Source organism: Saimiri boliviensis, chromosome 13, assembly GCF_048565385.1.
Source record: "Saimiri boliviensis isolate mSaiBol1 chromosome 13, mSaiBol1.pri, whole genome shotgun sequence".
In the NCBI taxonomy this organism is placed as follows: domain Eukaryota; kingdom Metazoa; phylum Chordata; class Mammalia; order Primates; family Cebidae; genus Saimiri; species Saimiri boliviensis.
In genome coordinates this window covers 86,726,120-86,747,016 of record NC_133461.1, presented here as the reverse complement: position 1 = coordinate 86,747,016, position 20,897 = coordinate 86,726,120, and the positions used below count along the sequence as shown (strand labels likewise).

At 35.1% G+C, this 20,897-nt stretch overlaps 1 protein-coding gene across 4 annotated transcripts in view; it reads left to right on the top strand.

The window, feature by feature from the left end:
- The window catches only part of TNKS (tankyrase), a 196,608-nt gene that overhangs the window by 30,332 nt on the left and 145,379 nt on the right, over window positions 1-20,897 (top strand). For all 4 annotated transcript variants that reach the window (XM_074383914.1, XM_074383913.1, XM_074383912.1 and 1 more), the window contains exon 3: window positions 20,167-20,262. In XM_074383914.1, coding sequence (XP_074240015.1) covers window positions 20,167-20,262 — 96 coding nt within the window. The remainder of the gene's footprint in view (window positions 1-20,166; window positions 20,263-20,897) is intronic.

The following is a 20,897-nucleotide window of genomic DNA, read 5'->3' as shown; positions in this document are numbered from 1 at the left end:
CTGGTCCTTGAGTGAATTACTTACTTTTTTTGGTATTAAAATGGGAATGAGGGTAATAGCTATGTGTCATACAGTTGTTCAGAGGATTAGATGAGATAAGTGAAGCACCCTTGTACAATATCTGTATATTAGATATAATTATAAAGTGTATGCTCAGTAGTTGGCAACTACTTTTATTGTTGTTATGAAATAACATGATTACAAATAATTGTCTTGTATTATATTATATTGTTCTAGATACTTTTATATTTACTGAAAGTGCCAGAAACAATAGAGATCTGATGGTATTTTTCTAAAAAGTCCTTAAGCAAATTGGCTTCTTAGGGGAGATTAAGCTGACTATATAAAGATAGTATCATTTAATACCATAATTAAAGTTGGTTATCTAAATGAACTAATAAAAGCAACTTGCCGTAATTCCCATTTTTCCCATCCCAATTAAGAACTTCAATTAATTATATAACATATAATAGGATTTCTGCTAGTTTTTTTTCCTCATTATTTATACTTTAGGGACTCCTTGTTATAAAATTATATTTTGTGATTCTGCTGAGAGAGAGCAGAAATAAAATTATGCTTTATCTCTTCTTCCCCCTCTTTTGCCAGAGGACATAACTTAGCTTGTGATTATTCAACTAGATAAAACTCAAGTTCATTCAATTAAATGTAATATATCAGCCCAGATAAGATCCTGGTTCAGAAAAAAAGTTAAAGCAGCTAGTATTATAGAATGAACTTATATTTAAATTATAGACTGTATAATTTATATCTAAAATATGTGTGTGTGTGCGTGTACATGTGTGTGTGTAAAGTTAGGTGGTAAATAATCCAAGTGACTTAAGTTATGGGCTGGTAAGATATGGAATTATCAGTAATAGGGAAGACTGAAGACTTTGCTCCTCTTAGAGTTATTGAGGGCCACTGTGGTCTGCTGCAAAGGGCAATGAAATAGGAGTCCCAGTACCTGGAGACTACTGTTGGATCTCCCATTAGCAAGCACCGTTTAAATATAATGTTATGCTTTACTTTTTTTTTTTTAAAGTAACATGCTGTATGTGGTAGGCCAAAAATGATTGAAAGATGTTCACATCTTAATTCTTGGAACCTAGGAATGTGACTTTACATGGCAAACAGAAATTAAGGTTACAGATGGAGTGACAGTTGCTAACCAGTTCATTTGAGATGAGGAGATTTTCATGGATTGTCTGGGTGGACTCGAAGTAATCCCAGATTCCTTAGAAGTAGAAGAGGGAGGCAGAGAGAAAGTCAGATTTTATAATTTCAGAAGGATTCAATCCACTGTTGCTGGCTTTGAAAAGAGAGAAAGGGTTCCGTGACCCAAGGAATGGGGACAGCCCCAAGAAGATAGAAAAGGCAAGGAAGTGAGTTTTCCTGAAAGTTGACAGTAAGAAATTCAGCCATGCTGATACCTTGATTTTAGCCCAGTGAGATTTGTGTCAGATTTAGGATCTCTAGAACTGTAGGATAATAAATTTGTTCTTATTGTTTTAAACCACTGGATTTGTTATAATTTGTTAGAGTAGCAATAGCAAACTAATATATTATAAAAATGTCTTATAACAGTTTAGCAAAATTTATCTAGAGTTAGCATCTTCTGAAAAGAGTAGTAGAATGTTTTCAATACAGATAAAACTGCCTTCTTGGAAATGCTTATAGTTTTAGTCACTTAGGATAAATAGCAGTTCTTTAGGTTGGCAAATAGACAAGAATAATACTTGTAAGTATTCTTAAAATAATTATAAAAAAGCAGATAATGTAATGGACTCATTTTTTTTTTTTTTTTTTGAAGTATTTTGAGATTTAGGGTAAAGTATCTTACTAAGAAACTTTAAAAAAATAAATTTTGTGTTAAGTGTGGAAAGTTCTTGTCCTTATACATTTGTTTAGAATGAACATTTTCTTTGTAATCTTTGTCATCAGGTGCCACATAGAAAATGTTTGAAAAACATGTAACTTGACAACCAAATTGTTTCTTATATCTAAAAATGAGAATTATATTGTCTGCAGTATGAGGCATGATTAAACATTTTAGTTTGAACTGAACACCATAGGGCCCCCAGATTTTTTTCTTTTCTGCCTTTTAACTCCCATGACTTTGGGCACATCTGTAATGTCAATGCTTCTGTTGAATCTGTGTCTGAAACAAGTAGCCATTATACAGGTTTCCTGTATGAAGTGCTTTGAGAACATTTAGTCCCTAATTAGCTGCTTGGCCTATATTTTTTTAGTGACCAAGAAAACAAAGGAAAGGTGCTATTGAAATCCCACAGCCTTATTTCACATTAGACTAGGAAGAAGAAGCTTATCCAAGTTGAGAGGGTTTGGTAAATGGGTTAATAGGAGTGGGGAAAAGATGATAACATTCAGTACGTCATGGATATTATTGTCATAGATAACTGTATATATGATAGACTCTACTGGTATGGAAATTTGTCCTATTAGTATTTGTGACTGAAAACAGAATTATTTCCCGGCTCCCACTGAACCTATTGACATGAGAAAAATTCTATGGTTAGAGATTTTGCTCATTGAGAAGCTTTGAAACCCGTATAAAGGAAATAATAATCTACTTTCAATTGAATAAATTTAATCAGAAACTAGGATACTGGAAGCAGGACGTAAATTCTGGGCCAAGGGTAGCAGCAGGATCAGCTAGACTAGGAAGGTCTAGAGCCTAGTAGTGGAGTTAGCTAAAGAAAGGTATTGTTTATAAACTAGAGGTCCCTTGTAAAGGGTCATATAAATATTTGGAGTTATAGTAAATACTGAATGTAAAGTTGGAGGCAGAAACGCACCATTCAGGAAAACCAAGAATTTTGAAGTGAAAAACCAAGCTAGCTCCAAGGACTTCAGCAGCAGAGCTATATGAACCTTTTCATTAGAATCCTCCCTTAAAATTGATGTGTCTTGGCTTGAGGTTCACTCTTGTTTCTAACCTCGAGACAGAAAGAATCTGATGCTCCACCTTGAGTTAGATGTTGACCCTTAATCAGCTTTGGTCTCAGAGCTAATTTTTCTAGCATGCGTTTGGCCGCTGGGCCTCACCAATATACATAGGTGCCACTCCCAGAGAGGTATCTACAACTGAGAGTAAATTGATATAGTGGGGCTGGGAGGAAGAGAAGAAAGTAAATATGAGCTTGATTTTGATTTTGGATCCCTTTGAAAATTGATTGCTGTTAATAATCTTTGAATCATCTCATTGTACCTTCAAAGGAAGCCTTCATACTCTGAGAGAAGTCTTCTGATGATACCTTTCTATAGCTGTCTAGAAACACTTCTTAGTTTATTCTGTGTGCATATACTGCCATCCAACATGTCTCCTCTGTTCATGTGTGTGCTCCATTCATTGTCCCATTGAATGTTGCATGCAAAATCCAAGTTAAGAGATAAGATTGTTAAGAATTTAAAATGGTGACAGAAGAGCTCAGGGGCCCCGTGCAACTGCGTAGTTGTGTGTTCATGAAGCTGGCCATGATTAGATCTCACTATGTGCCTGCTTAAAAATGCTCCATAGAATTCCAGGTATACATAAATAACACCCAGACTCATCATCAGGGCCTTTCGTGGTCTGGCTCCCACCTGCATCATGGACTTCATCCTCATGTCCCTGTCTCTCTTTCTCTCCACCTTCCAGCTACAATGGCCTTTTTGTCTCTGCAGTGTACCAAACTTGCTCTTCATTAGGGACGTATTCCTTTTGGCTGGGGTGCTCTTTCCCCAGGAGTTTTACTAATAATGTTAATTCTTCTGAGTTGTGCCCTGACAAAGCTGTCATAATGTCTTGCCCTGTCCTGTTTGATTACTCTTTTATCATGTTTTAATTTATACCATAGGACTTATTACCTGGAATTATATCCTTGTTTAATATTACATTTACTTGTTTGTTTGCCATTTGCATACTCTTCCCAACTTAGTGCCTGAACACAGGAACCTTCTCTGCCTTATTTTGCATCATATACCTGGCGTAATATATCTCTGTGCCTGCTTTGAGTAAAATGCCTACTCTGTGCCAGAACCACAGTGTGGTTTTAATTTCATTTGGCTGATGAGTAATAATGTTGAGCATCTTTTCACGTGCATGCTTGCCATCTGTATGTGTTTTGGGGGGACATGTCTATTCATGTCTTTGTCCGTTATTAAATTGGCTGTCCTTTCATTATTGAGTTATAAAAGATGAAAGTTCCTTACTAAATGATTTGCAAATATTTCCTCCCATTCTGTTTTCTTTTCACTTTCTTAATATTGTCCTTTGAAGCACGAAAGTTTTACATTTTGGTGATTTGATTAATGGTAAACATCAAAAAGTCTGTTTTTCCTTTTGTTGCCTGTGCTTTGATGTCCTATCTGATAATCCATTGCCAAATCCTAGGTCATGATTTAACTCTGTTTTCATTTAGGAGTGATAACTTAAATGTATTTAGGTCTGATGCATTTGGAATTGATATTTGGATATTATGTGAGAGAAAGTGTCCAACTTCATGCCTTTGCATGTGGCCATCCAATTTTCTCATTCAGTTCATAATATTCCTTTAAAATCTTTTATTTCTGTAAGCTTAGTAGTAATTTACTGCCTTTCATGTGTGAATTCTAGTTACTTGAATTGTCTTCTTTCCCCGCCAGGTCCATTCGGCTAAACGTTTGCCAGTTTGTATTATGTGTGCATATTAGTAGTTCCTTTTTGTTGTTGTATAGTGTTTCACTATATGGATGTAGCACATTTGGTGGTTGTTTCCCCTTGTTTGTAGTTTGTAGCTGTTACAATGCTTAATGTATGTCTTGGTCTGGACATATTTTTTCATTTCTCTTGGATGGATCTCTGAGAGTGGGATTGCTGGGTGGAAGGATAAGTGCATATTGGACTGTAAAAGAAGCTGGATTTCCCTGATGGCTGAGCATGTTGGCGATATTTTCATTACAGTGGCCATTCATGTATATTTTTGTGAAGTGTTCGTATCTTTTGACTGTATTTGGTTTTATTTTTATTTTTTGCTGTTACTGATTTGTGAGAATTATTTTTGTGCTGTTAACAATGGCTCTTTGTTGTATGTGTGTATTGTGAATGCTATCTCCCAATCTTTGCTTTGCTTTTCATTTTCTTAATGGTATCTTTGTACAGGCAAAGGTTTTTAAGTTTGGTGAAGTCTAATTTATCAGTTAAAATAGCAGAAGTATTTGGTGTTTCACCAGCACTGGAATAAGAAGATTTCTGCTTGACAGTTATTCTTAAGTCAAAAGCCGTGTATAGAGAAATAACATTATCATTTCAATTACATTGTGGAAATTCAGGAAAGCAGTTTTTGGTCTGATGGTTGCTGCTCAAGTGCTTTCTAACAATTTGCTTAGGATACATTTGTAAAGATTAAAATGAAATAATCAGCTATTCCATATGAAAAATTGAATGTTATGTGACTCATTTTAAGATTTAACAGTATTTTCACTAATTAGAAAATAATTATCTAAAATATGCACAGTTATTTCTGAGATGACATTGTTTGCCCCTACTATTTGTAAGTATGTTTCCAAAATTGAGGGAATTAGGCCATTTTTAATAGCTTGTTGCCTGAAAACACAGATGAAGACTTATTAATTCCCAGTACTTAAGTGTTTTATTGGTTTGTGTTTTTTTAAATGTGTTCTGTTATCATTGTGAACATTGTCTGTTATTTGAGGATCAAAAGACTCACAGATGTTCTTTTAGCTATTTCTTCATCTTACTGACTTTAGTAGAATTCTCATAGCTTTTCATATTCCCAGTATTAGGAGACGGGAAATGCAAACAGATTAAAGACTCAAAGACTGGTCTTTATAGTTCTAGTATAGTGTAAGCTTCCAGTTCTTGTTGGCATCTAGAAGTAGAGTAGTTCTCTGTCCACTGAGTATGTTTATTTCTAATACAACACATTTAAATCAAGTTTAATTCACTGCTAAAGTAACGTCTCTCTAGTAAATTCCTTGTAACTTCATTTTGTATGTCTGCTATTTAGAAAGATATGTTCCCTTTCCTTTTACAAACTCTGCTTTAATTTAAAAAAATATTGGACCACTTCCATGCTTACTTGTCCTTTGATGAAGTTAATATCCTGGAACTTGGAATGGCACAGGATTGGTGCCAGTTTCTTAAACTGAATCAGGTAAGCATGTTCTGCATTGATAGATTGCTAGTTCTTTGTGGTAGGAACTAACAATAATCTTGTTCACTTTCATACCTTATTCTTATTGTCTGTCACTGACGTCTAATTTTATACTCAAGAAACGTATATGAAGTGATAAAGCAATTCACAGGAAGATGGCTTGGTTCTGTCTGACTTTTTTTGTATTAGTCTGTGTTAATGGATAAGGAAGCTGAGTAATTTTCTACTTTTTGATTAGGCAATAGCTTGAGATTCTTATTTTAAGGTAATGTGAATTTGCAGTATGTCAGACACTTCAATATTCATATACAAATATCAAACACATTTTGTGGTCATAAACAAACTATGTTTAGATTATCTGCCATTTGTCAAGTAACTGCTTATTCTTCATTAGGATGCACAGTTGAATGTTGATTCTGATCATACATTAACTTTTGGTTATAATGGATTTTCTACAAAGGATAGTCAAACTTTATTTCTTGTTAACTTACAGATTAAACCGATGAATAGCCCTTCTTAGGAGTTGAGAAGCAGAGATAGGGAGGGAGAAGAAAAAATAAGGTGATAGTGGTAAATTTATCAAAAACTGTTGTGGCTAATGGATACGTAATATTGTAAAGGGTTTTCCTTTGAGGCATCTCAAAGTACTTAGCCAAGCAGTGTCACTATATTTATGTCCTATTTATGAGGCAGATGATTCAGATTGCCTACCATTTCACCAGTGAAGAAGGAGAAAATGGTTCACTGGTAAAGTGTCAGGTAATCAGTTGTTACCATAGTCTGTAGAGCTGATAGAAAGTTGTTGTAATGGAAATGTTTTCTTGATTGAGAACTGAAGGTTCCCTTCATGTAGTAAACTTCATTTAAGAATATATCATACACATAAAGTTATAGTTCTGGGGTAATTTTAGCTTTCATTTGTGTACAATGATAAGATAGCAAGTGCTTGGCTTTAGAATGAAGTATGAATTGAGTTGATCACATACAAACTGATTTTACACATTCGCTTTGAGCTTCAGTTTCTCAATTATAAAATGGACATCGGCTCTACTGCATAAAATTGTTAGGGGAAGTTAAATGAAAGAATATAGCAAAAACAAGTAGAGCCCCAGTAAATACTTATTTCTTTCTACTTGCCTTTTTCTTGTTTGGCAACAGTAAGGTTGCCACACAAGACTGTTTTTGTATTCTGACACAAAGTGGACACTCAGTGAAAGCTAAGTGAAGGACTGGCATTACTCTTTGTTACCATCAGTGTGAATTTGTGTTACATTCTGTTTAGTATCCTTTATAATTTTGTAAACTTGAACTGTGATTTGGTAAGACATGAAGCTCTTTTTTTCCCCATTGTAGTTTAAAATCTTTTAAACTAGTCAGTGGATATATTGCATATAGGATTATGGAGAATCATTAATGTAACTTAAACATTTTCCCTACAAATAGCCAGGGGTATTGTGATTTGCTGTAACCAAATATGAAGTGTATTAAATCCTGATAAAATTGAAGGGGTGTGAACAATGATTAATATTTTTTAAAGTAGATTACTCATGGGTAAACAGCCTTCTTTCGAGCCAAGGGACGTCATAGTTGCTGTTTCTGAAAATTGTAACCCACTAGGAATGAGACAAGGAAAAGGGCAAATGTTAAAAGAAAAAGGTGGCCGGGCGCGGTGGCTCAAGCCTGTAACCCCAGCACTTTGGGAGGCCGAGGTGGGTGGATCACGAGGTCAAGAGATCGAGACCACCCCGGTCAACATGGTGAAACCCCGCCTCTACTAAAAATACAAAAAATTTAGCTGGGCATGGTGGCACGTGCCTGTAATCCCAGCTACTCAGGAGGCTGAGGCAGGAGAATTGCCTGAGCCCAGGAGGCGGAGGTTGCGGTGAGCCAAGATTGTGCCATTGCACTCCAGCCTGGGTAACAAGAGCGAAACTCCGTCTCAAAAAAAAAAAAAAAGAAGAAGAAAAAGAAAAAGGTGGTCTTTTTTTCAACATGGGGGAAAAGTTGAGGTAGGAAGTAAAATATGTGATTCAATACTGTTATTCAGAACAGTTGATAATAGGATAATGTGTCAAATCCCATAGAATCACAAAACTTGGTTTATTTTTTTAATTATTTGCTTTTAACTAAATAATTTAACTGAGAGAAACTTTTTTTTTAAAAAATTATTTGCTTGTAACTAAATAATTTAACTTTCCCAAGGAATGAAAATTCTTTAAGCTATATTCTTGTGTCCTTCAGATTTAAAGTAGAACAGAATATTGGCATTTCAGTCTGTTGGATCAGTTGTCAGAGACATAGGAAAATCATAGTAATGATATACTTTCTTAGGAGACTAAAATTCAAAGCAGAATCAGATTATTACTATTACAGTACAGGTTTAATCCTGTTTTCCTTGGGAGGAAGGATGTTTTAAAATATCTAACTTTAGGCCGGGCGCGGTGGCTCAAGCCTGTAATCCCAGCACTTTGGGAGGCCGAGGCGGGTGGATTACGAGGTTGAGAGATCGAGACCATCCTGGTCAATATGGTGAAACCCCGTCTCTACTAAAAATACAAAAAATTAGCTGGGCATGGTGGCACATGCCTGTAATCCGAGCTACTCAGGAAGCTGAGGCAAGAGAATTGCCTGAGCCCAGGAGGCGGAGGTTGCGGTGAGCCGAGATCGCGCCATTGCACTCCAGCCTGGGTAACGAGAGCGAAACTCCGTCTCAAAAAAAAAAAAAAAATCTAACTTTAAACCTTATAAATAGTGATATTAAAATGTTAATTGCCAGGCTGGGCAACATGGAGAAACTCCATCTTTACTAAAAATATAAAAATTAGCTGGGCATTGTGGTGCATGCCTGTAGTCCCAGCTGCTCAGGAGGCTTAGGTGGCAGGATCACCTGAGCCAGAGATACAGAGGTTGCAGTGAGCTGAGATCACATTATGCCACTGGACTCCAGCCTGGGCCACAGAGAAAGACCTTGTCTAAAACATATATGTATATGAATTAATGTTTTACACAATAAGAAATTTATCTGGAATACTAGTAAGTCCACTAGGCCTTGAGAGAGAGGAGGTAGAGTTAGCAATTTAGGGAAGGATTCACAAAGCCAGGTGAAGTGTTTCTGCTGTTTGTCGTTTCTTGTCCCTCATAAACAGATTGGGAAGCACCTTTTACATGTGGTCATTGTCCCTTAGGGTTATGAAAGTTTTATGATCCCATTATAAATTTACCTCATCAGATTGTAGAGATACCTACTTTACTTTATTCCTTATGGGCATTCCGTTTAGCTGAATCCAGTCAAGTTTAGAAAAAGTTATCTACCCCTAAATAAAAGGAAGCATAATATAGCAGTTTGGTGTGGCATAAATGAATTTATTGTTCCTAGGGCTATTATCAGCTTATCTTTGTTTCAATCCAACAGATCTTCTTTTTCTGTGTATCTATTTTTGAAAGACAGATGAAAGGATCCAGATTAAGATAGAGAGGGTGTTTATTGAGTTCTTGTTATGTGCCAAGAGCCAAGCTGTTTTTATATATATTGTCATATTTAATTGTAACAGCAATTCACTGTGTTAGGTAGTGTTTTATGAAAGAGGAAATTAAGATTAGCAGTGGTAAAGTAACTTGCTCAAGGTCAGACAGTTACTAAGGATTGAACGGTATTCTAAAACTGAGGTTTATCTGATTCCTGGGACAGAACTTTTAGTCATTATACTGTAAAGTTTCCAGGTAGAAAGAAAGATGCTTTGTTATAGCCAATCTTATATTTATTCCAATGCCTGTCTTATCTTGTAATAAATTGTTATAAATCAGGTAATTCTGATTTTATAAGTATATTGTATCCTGGATTAACTTTGTTCATTGTAAAAATGATAAAATTGATCTGGGATATAAAAATCTGCTCTCTCTCTCTCTCTCTCTCTCTCTCTCTCTCTATGTATATATACACACATGCATAGCAGAGTAATCTATACCCAAGTTACTGCAGATGTGATGTGCCTTTTTAGAAATAATCTTGATTTTCTATATTTATAAGAAAACTTGACAATAGAAGCAAAATTGAATTGGAAGATTCTTTTTTTTTGTTATAAAATGTAATGCCAAAGTTTGTCCATAAAGATTGAAGGAGATATGTTTAACTCATTAAATCACATATCGAAGAACTCTCCCATGTGAAACTCAGTAATTTTATTCACATGGACTTATTTTTGAGTTGGTAATTAAATATGTTTTAATATCTCTTTAAAAATTATGTGCATAGGCTTGTTTTGTCCTAACAGCCATGAGGTAGGTACTCTAATATTGTCTCCTGATTTACAGGCAAGGAAATGGAAGCTCAGAGAGATAGAGGAGTTGCTGGGGTCCCAGAAATGATGGCAGCAGAACTGGGATTCTAACCTGTGCAGTCTGGTCCCAGAATCCAGGCTCTGAACTACAGCTGTGTTCTTAACCCTCACTATGGCATAGTGCCATTGCAGACCTAATAGAGAACTTTATTTTTCTGAACTTTAAAAAATTTTTATTTTTATTAAAAATTGTGGGTTTTGTTGAGATGGGGCCTCACTCTGTCAGTCAGGCCAGAGTGCAGTGGCATGATCATGCTCACAGCAGCCTCGACCTCCTTGACTCAGGTGATCTTCCCACTTCAGCCTCCTGAGTGGCTGGGAGTACAGGCACATACCACCACGCTCAGCGAATTTTTGTGTATTTTGTAGAGACGCGTCTTGCCATGTTGCTCAGGCTGGTCTTGAACTTCTGGGTTCAAGCGATCTGCTGGTCTTGGCCTCCCAAAGTGGTACAATTATAGGCATGAGCCACTGCATCTGGCTGAACTTTTTTTTTTTTTTCTTCAAAAAGAAACTCAGGTTTTATTTTTTCCCACTGAGTTACATTGAAAAAAAGGTACATGTAATGAGGCACATAGTTCACTGGGATGAAATTTAGTCATTTGTTCCTAGTATGCTAGTCCCAGATGTTGATAGAATTCTGAATTTTGGTTCACTTTTATATGAAAGGCAAAGACTTTCATATATGAAAGTATGACTAAAATCCTGGAATTTTACAAAATAGATAATCACTATCTTACTCAGCTTGTTTCTACACTCAGCATTATTACAGAATCTAAATTAATAGATTTATTTTACATTTGTCTTATCCAATGCAGTTATCATATTTAATGGTAGTTATTTGATAGAAAGAACTATCCAATTTTTCTTTCTTTATTAGTTATAATTTCTTTAAGCAAGAGCTTTTAAAAAGCATGGTTTTGCATACATATTAAACAGCATGCATAAAGATCATTTTTGAGGATAAATATTTCATTATACAAGTAATACATATATGTAATAAATATTAAAACAATGTAGAAATGTGTAAAATAGAAAGTGGAAGTCCCATTTATTTCACTCTCAGATATAACACTAAATTTTCATGTTTTTAAGGTAGCTGAAGTAGTTTTTTATCCCTTTTTTGAGCCCTTTTGTACATGTAAGTCTATTTACATATTTTAAAATCATGAACTTTAAATTTAACATGTGTTATTGCAGTAGCTACTCATTGAGGTGTCTGCAAGTACTCTTCACTCAGAACCAATGCCTCTTTTCTCATCACCATTGTATTGCCTCTTCTATTTCCTTGGCCAAACTTTTTAAGTCCAGGACCAGATGTTGAGCCAAGCTGGACCAGATTCTCTTTCATGATAATTTTTAAGATTGAGATAATACAAATGTATGTGTTTGTATCTGAAGGTAATGTCTGGGAGACAGGGACAGACAGCAACATGTAAATTTTGAGACACATTTTTGCCTTTGCATTCAATGGAATACCTCTGTTCTTTAATAAATTTTCTTGTTATTAAGGTAGCTGAAGTAGTTTTCTATCCTTTGTAATAAAAAAGCCCTATTTGATGAAGTCAGTACTCAAAGATATATTTATAGACCATAACACCTTAAATTTAGAAGGATACTTAGAGATCATTTTTACCATTTACTACTACTATTATCTTTTCTACTTACTTACAGTTTTATTTTACTGCTTTATTTGTTTCTTATGTTTAGAAACCACAGAAATCTTTCTTCAAATGAAGTATAATATAGTAACCCAACATATAAGTGTTCAGAGGGTCGGAAGAAGCATAGACCTTCATGTATTCTGCCTTGCATGTGTATGAGGAGGTGAGAGTGGATCCACAGGAACCTAAGGAATAGATGCTTAGAGGGCATATTTAACTATGTTCAGTTGTCCCAGTTGGGAAGTGTTACTGGCATCCAGTAGGTAGAAGTAAGGGGTGCTGTTAAACATAACACACAGGACAGCTCACCCAGTTTAGTACATTCAACAGACATTGGTTGCCTTGCACTTCAAGGGCGTCTTTGCCTGTGTGCCTATCTATAATTTTGTAATGATTTCCAGTTTTCGTATCAAAAATACTGATTTCCTAAGTGAGGCTTAACTTGTTAACATGTTTTATTTTACTGTGTAAAATAATTACATTTGTTATTTTATATCCATGTCAGCAGAGAAGTCTGGGAATTTGAAGCCCTTTATATGTACTTTCTAATTCTTCACAAAGAATATTTTTAAAAATATTTCTAAGGGTCAGTATTTAATAAAATATAGTCATTTTACTGCATCAGGGGCATTTTTTTTTAACTGTATATTTGTTTTATAGTGAAGAATGTAGCGAGCGATCACTAATAGATTTTGATGACACTACCTTGATTTGTGTTATTTTGGTTTTGTAAGACAGGGTTTCCGCATTGTCATCCAAGTTGGAGCACAGCGGTGCCATCATGGCTTACTGCAGCCTTCACCTCCTGAGACTCAAGTGATTCTCCCATTTCAGTTTCAACCTCACGAGTAGCTGGGACCACAGGTGCGCACCATCACACCTGGCTAAATTTTTTACTCTTTGAAAAGACCAAAGTCTCCCTATGTTGCCCAGGCTGTGGTCTTAAACTCCTAGCTTCAAGCAGTTCTTCCACTTCAACCTCCCAAAATGCTGGGACTATAGGCATGAGCCACCATGCTCAGCTTGTGTTATCGGCAGTTTTATCCTCTATTGCTTTTGCATCATCAGTTCAAATGTTAATATAATGAAACAAGAGAATAATATCTTAATGTTATTATAAAAATAGTTTGACTTTGTAGACCCCCAGCTCTCCGCTCTAGATCACGGTGCTTATTCATAACTAACACTGGCGCTAAGGTGCGTCGGGTGTGTTAACAAGGTGGTTTTAGGTTCTCTTTACTTTGTCAAGGCCAGAATTCCAATTTCTCTCAGCACTGCTCTTTCTCTAGCACCTTGCAATTTCTGCTGACTCCATTGTGCTCTCACTTTCTCACTTGTAGTAGCTACTGCCTAATAAGCCTCGGGGGTTTTGTCCTGCACTTGTGATCCCTGGGGACTCCTTCACAGACATCTGGGGCCTGCTCTCTGCACAGATCCCTTTTCTCCAGTTTTCCACCCTGCAGATTCCAGCCAGTTCTCCTGCTATGAGTTTGGATTTCTGTCTTCTCAGTTCAGTGTAACCACCATGTTCTGCTTTGACTCTAGTTGTGTTTATGTGGTTGGCAAATTGTGTTAGGCAATGATTATGGTACCCATCTTGTGAGTTTCTCTTCTTTCAGGGATCACAGTTTACAATTGCAGTTGGCTACTGCCTGCAATTAGTTGTTTTTTCTATTTTGTCCAATTTCATAATTGTTTATGTCAGAGAAGGAAACTAATCTGATACCAGTTACTCCATTATGCTAGAAACTAAAGTTTCATTTAAAATTTTTGTTTTTATTTCTAAAAGTTGTTTAATTCTTTTATAAATTTGCCTTGTTATTTCTTATAGCTTCTTCTTCTTTAGATCTTTCAGCTTGTCTTTTATTAAACATGGTCAGCATGGTTCTTTTTGTGTCTTGTACCTCTGATATCTGAAGTTTTTATGGGTCTGTTCTTGAGTTGTCTATTTCTGCTAGTTGTAGCTTTTGCATTTTAGATTATTTATGTGTCTCATTATCTTGGCTACATACTGGACATTTTACCAACCATTTATTTATAGGATTTACTGCCAATCTGGGGCCACCTTAAATCAAATTCAAGGCTTAAGACATCCTAGACACCCAAAGTTTCCAACCAGGGTTATAATTCTGTACCAGGACCAGTTCACATTCATTTTATCCTCATCCTGAGGTATCACCCTTATTGTGTGGGGAACAGTCTCGTTATGCTCTTTATTTTTGAGGATCCTGGGCTTTTATTACTCTTCCCCTTATCCCATGAGACATTGAAAGAAAAGATTTTATTTTCGTGATCAATAATTGCCGTCAGAGCAATGACAGCTTCCATACATGTTTACCCTCTGGATTTCCTTTGCTCTTCAGCTTTCAGCTGGTAATTCTTTAACTGTCTTGTTAGCTCATAGATTATTCTGGAAGTCATGTTTTTGTTTTTGTTTTAAATCTAGTTCTGTTCATTGTTTATAGCCTAAGGGATGATTTAAATAAGCTACTCTGCCATTACTGAAAACAGAAAATTGTGTCATTTAAATTCTAATTTAAATTCAGTAAGCCATGCTATATAGGATAGCACTGTTTACTTGAATTTTCATATTCACTGTTAGTGTTAAGTCAACTTCAGATAATGTGAGACACAAAATACATTAGCTTGCCTGCTTCTATGCTGAAATAAAGTATTATTTTGGATAAAAAAATGAGTTTTTTAAAAAATTATGATATAAAAATATATACTGTATTACTGTGTAATATATACTATAGTATACTGTATACTATATAATATATACTGCATAATATAATGGTATAACTTATGCCATTATTTAATATTATACATTTTAATATACATGCTTATGTAGAAGAAATTTTTTGAATGTGTATAAACACAAGGATCTATCATATATTTTGGTTTATAAAAATAGTTTGTCTCTTAAAGCTCATGTGTTGAAACTCAATCTAATAAATATATGTCTCTGTACTCATAAAGAGTTTGATGCTTATAAATCTTGGAAAACATTTTAACATAAATAAAACTTTAAATTTCTTGAGTATGCATTGTAATGAACAATTTTACACTCTTGATGTAGCTCTAGATTCACATAACAAACAGAATCTATAATGTTTTAATAGTATAATTTTTGTCATTTAAAGTAAAAACTTACTGAAAGGTCTTTTGATAATTTACTCTAAAAGGCTTGCAGAATTTTAACTTGGAAAATTCATGTGGTTTCTATGTCTTCTGTCTTTTAAAATCAGTTGAGAATGCCTGAAGTTAAACACAATTTATTATAATAGCACTTTGTAGTTTTCTAGGAATTAAACAATGAGTCTTTATCTAAATATAGAAACATTTTCTTTTTATTTGCAATAATTAAAATGATGCAAATGCTTACCTTTAATAGTTTTGAAGGATGAAATGAAACAACATAGCTGAAGTAATTCATGCTGAATTTGGCTCATCGTGGCTGAATGCCTGCACCAGAAATGAGAATATCATGTGTCCTTCTTTTTGTAGCTAATTTGAAAATGGCGTTTGAATTTGTGACCCTATCTTAGTTTTAACTGTCGTCTTATGCCATCTGCCACATTTTTTCCACCCCTCTTACCTCAAAAGGAGATAGAGCTGAGATGCATCAGTAAAACAATTAGAAATTATCCACCTTTTGGCATTTGAGGTTTGATAATGTCCCAGTGGTTAAAGTTAGTATGGGGGCCATTTGAATGGCCATAGTACCCTTGAATTTACATACTGAATGTTACTCATATTTTGGTTTCCTTCTTTTACTTTCAAACCTTATGTTGTACATTGTTTGTGTATCTTGGGAACTTTATTTCAGATATTTGTGCTACTTTTAAAAAATGATATGACACTGTATCATCAAGCAGTGTGCTGCTTCTTAAGAAAAATCTATTGTGTATTAGCGTGCTATCAAAGCATATTGATTTTACAAGACAAATTTCTAATTTTATTTTCTATTAATAGTCATATTTTCTTATTGTCTCCGATGGCTCTGAATGTTGAAAACAAACATTGAAGCATCTAGAATTGAGTCTTAGATGCCACCACTTTGAGTGTGGCATTCTTGAAAACTGCTGTTAACTTTGCCTCATCTATGTGCTGTTCTTCTGGTCCTAGAAAATAGTCCCTTACAAATCCCCATAGAGAACAGCGTGAAGGACCAGAGATTCGAAGGCATTTTAGAATAAAAGTCTATTTGGGAAATTGCTTGGGGAATATTATAGTATGGGACATGTAAGTATGTGTATGACAACTCTCAGTGCTCCTGGTCTCCACTTTTAGTTTTGTTTGTTCTTTTTAAAGAGTTAAGATAAATGAAAACCTTTCTGTTATTATTTTTTAAATTTTGATCCGGAGAGTGGGAGAAGAAGAGATTCTATTTGAAGCAGCTATTTTTTATTTTTATTTTTTGAACATTTTAGATCTTAATGCTTCAAGTCTTTGGCTATAATTTTAAAGGCATTATCAGAGATTTGAGACCTCTCCCAAAATAGAGATCAGCTTATCAAGTTTAGCTCCTTTATTTTAAAACTCCTGAGAACTGAGGCCCAGAGAATTTCTTGTGTGACCTGGCTCAGTGCTTCTCAAATTGTCTGTGGTAGAGAACGGGGTTTTCTTTTTTCCCCCCAATGACAGACCAATAATTTCATAAAATATAAATAAAATGAAGTATTAGAGAAGGTAATTTTAAAATGGCAGACATAGTTCTAAATACCTTCAGTTTCTGTGCTTATCTCAATGTAGATGGATTATAAACAGTTCTGGGAATGGAACTTTGTATAATATGTCTGTGTATAGCATAGACCACATTTATAGCACTGCCCAAGGTCAGGGGTCAGCAAATATGGTCCATAGGTCAAACCCAGCCTTTCTCTTGTTTCTTTATGGCTTGCCAGCTAAGAATTGTTTATATATTTTTAAAAACCAAAAGAAGAATAATATTTTACAAATTATGTAAGATTGAAGTTTCAAAGTCCTTAAGTAACATTTTATTGGAATGCAGCCATGCTCATTCATTTAAATATTATCTGTGGTTGCTTTCGCCCTATAATGGTAGAGTCGAGGTAGGGATGTGGACTCTTGTAAGAATGCAGGGGTTAGGACCATTGAACAACGTGCAATTGAAAACTCAAGTATAACTTCTGACTCCCACAAAACTAATAGCCTACTATTGACCAGAAGCCTTACCAATAACATAAACAGTTAACAGTAACACATATTTTATATGTTATATGTTTTATATATTTTTACAGGACAGCAAGCTAAAGAAAACATTTTTAAGAAAATCACAAGGAAGAGAAAATGTATTTACCAATCATTACGTGGAAGTGGATCTTCATAAAAATCTTCATCCTCATTGTCTTCACGTTGAATGGGCTGAGGGGGAAGATGAGTTTGTTCTTGCTGTCTCAGGAGTGGCAGAGGCAGGCACACTTAGTGTAACTTTCATTGACAAAAAAGTGGACCTGTGCAGTTCACACTTAAGTAACTTGTGTTATTTAAGGGTCAACTATAGTTGAGACAGATACCAAATGGTCCGTAAAGACTAAAATATTTACTGTCAGGCCTATTACAGAAAAAGTTAGCTGATCCCTGCCCTAGAACAAAGCATGGAATTAGTCACCACCAGTAGAGTTGAGAGTACAAACAAGGTCTGCATTTTAAACTGTTCTTTAAATATTATGGTGAGCTGATGGGGATTGTCAGGCTCCCTGCCCAGCACCTTTGCATACCACTTTATGTTCTATTTCAGTCTTCCTGGCAATCTCATGACATTTTATGGAAGTTGGATAAGTTTAGACCCCTGATGATCTAACAAGGGGGTAGCTAGATAAGACTTTTCTCCTGAAAGTCTTAACTTTACTGAGTTTTAAAATTTTAATTCATATGTGATAAATTAAATATGGTTAAATATTTTCTAATATGAATTTTGTTATCAGCATATGGTTCAGAAAATTCAGCTGCTTCTTTCCTTTTGCTACATTACTTTGCTGTGGATGTGTCTGTATTCAGGTCTAATTAAAGAGATAGGCATGGCTCAGACATATTTAGAAAACATCTATTTAAGTAAATGTTTACTTTTAATGTCACCTAAAGTACAACAAAACTACAACTAAACTGTAATGGTAGATGCATATTGCAAAGTAGGCAAGATATAATAGTTAAAATACTGATTACAAGAAGGATTGAGGTTTTAGGTGACATTGGAGAAACCATCAGACTTTCACTATTTTATTTCTACCACTCATTTAAAACTATGAAATGAAAGCTCCCATTATATAATTTTCAAACTCAGATGAAAATATTTCTTTATTTCTTGTTTAAAGCAGGTTCTTGAAGTTCCTGAAGTGTGCAGTTAAACTCTGCTTTTCGTGGTAGCTATTATTTCTCTTGTTTTCTTTTTCTTTGCACATGAGCACCCAGCAACTAAATAAAGATAGAGGTAGTTACCAACTTGCATTTGATACTTGAGTCTGCTTTATGATAAAGACCCTTTATAGGCCAAATCTTCACATTGGAATTTCTTCCTGGTATTAAAAAAAAAAAATGTTGTTACAGTAGCTGTACCCATTATGTTGAAAACGTAACTGCAGTTTGATATTGTGGTTTTGATGTTGTGGTTTTTATTTATTCAGTGCTGTTTTATTCTGATGACTCTTGAATCAGCATATAAACATCTGGAGAATACTTATGTTTATTTTTTGCATTCACACATGAAATAATACAGAAAGTCTTTGAAAGATCTCACTGTATCTTCTCAAGCTATAGCTAGTTTTTATTTTCCCAAGTCTGGAACTATCCAAGATGTAGTGCATGAGATGCACAGGCTCACCTTCCTAATAGCTGTGTCCTAGTCCTGGATAAGGCTGTTGTTTGTCCATTATACCAAAGCCATTGATTTTTATGGCTAATGCATTAAAGGAAAAGGAAGAGCTTTGTAAACAGAAGGACTTATTGCTTAGTAATATGTATTACCTTCCAAATATTCCTAAAGAATGTATGTACTTTAGCATGGAACTGTCATGAGTGAATGAAATGAATGAAAATTTGGGACTTATCAACAGTAGTGGCTCATAACTTGTAATTAAATTTTACTTATTGGAACAACTTTTTAACACATTCATTTATTTAATCATTGTTTAGGTAGTATTACAACAACAGTCTCCTCCTCTCCTGCCCTCTCCACCCTCCCTACATATACACACCACATACCAGACATGGCTGATAAATGTTTTGGATTAATATATCTGGATTTTACTTTAACAGTGATTTTCTCTTTTGTAGGAATCTCCATATTTAAGAATTCCCAGTAGCTACTTTTTACCCAATATGGCAGGCATTACATTCATGCCTTGGGATATAGTATGGTGATTGAGTTTCTGTTTCTAAACATTTTTGATGGAAAGAATGAGTATAGGAGGCAGTTCCTTTTTGCAGCTCCACTGCAGGGGACCAGGGTTACACGTATTACTATGTCTGTTAACTTCTTGGAAGCAAGCCAGTATGTTATGGTGAGTTTCCTGTGTAAGTGGTGAGCCACTAAAAGGCTTGCACTGTATTATAACTATTCTGAGAAGAGGAAGCGTTTGGAAATTCAGCAATAAAGCAGCAACAACAGCAACAAGCAGCCACAGTGGTAGTAAAGAAAGAGCAGGCTCACAGTTAGCATATTTCACAGTGTGAGCCAGTGAGCACATAGCTTCCCATACTGCTGCTTGCAGGAAGCAAACCAAAATTGTGCATTGCAAAATTTTTCTAGTTTCATGTTTATGATGTTAAGTCATGTGATAATACTGTACCATAAGTTGCCAACTTCATTTTACCCTAGAGAGGCTCCTTTGCTGCAGTGCTTTTTTTCTTTTTCTTTCTTTCTTTTTTTCTTGAAAGAAAAAAACTGTGCAATGTATGTTTATGCCTACACCATGCCAAGACGACACTTGCCAGTAAATAATCTCTGTATCCCCGAGGTAAGATACTGTTTCTGCTTTCCCTGCACAGTGCTGCTGCAGCACGGAGCTGATCCAAACATTCGGAACACTGATGGGAAATCAGCCCTGGACCTGGCAGATCCTTCAGCAAAAGCTGTCCTTACAGGTAAGAACACCAAGAGCTACAGAATCTGTGTAACTCCTTACTTGATTTTATAAAATCTTGATATGCTGAATTTTTCTTTTCACTGATAAAGCTAAGCAAATATGTATGCCATTATCTACTACTTTGTTATTGATTTCTGTCTCATTAATTGCTATGCTGTCATAAGCATAAGCAGTAAGATTGTTGGTCTACTTAGAATGATGGCATTAAATCAACATCTTTTTACTCATATTTTAGTCATTTTTATGGTTTATATCATAATTTTTCTGTACCTTATCCTTTCAGTTGTTTAAGACCTTTACTGTTGAGCAAGCAAGGGCATTTATATTACTATAAAAATAGTTTTGATTGGAAAGACAACCTGCTGCCTCATTTCTTGGATCGATAGTCAAATAAAATATGCCGCTGCCTCTCCCTTGCCACCCCATGTATACTGTAATCATGTGTTTTTACTTTTACCATGATAGCTAAGTTATTTTTAACTGAGGCATTTATCTTTTTACTTCAGGTAATACAAATTTGTGGCTTAAGTATTAGTTTTCTTAAAGCAAATGCCAAAAATTACTTTTCAAAGAAGAAATGCTAAAATGGGAAAGAGCTCTCATAACAATATAGAAAATACTGCTCTAAGTGTT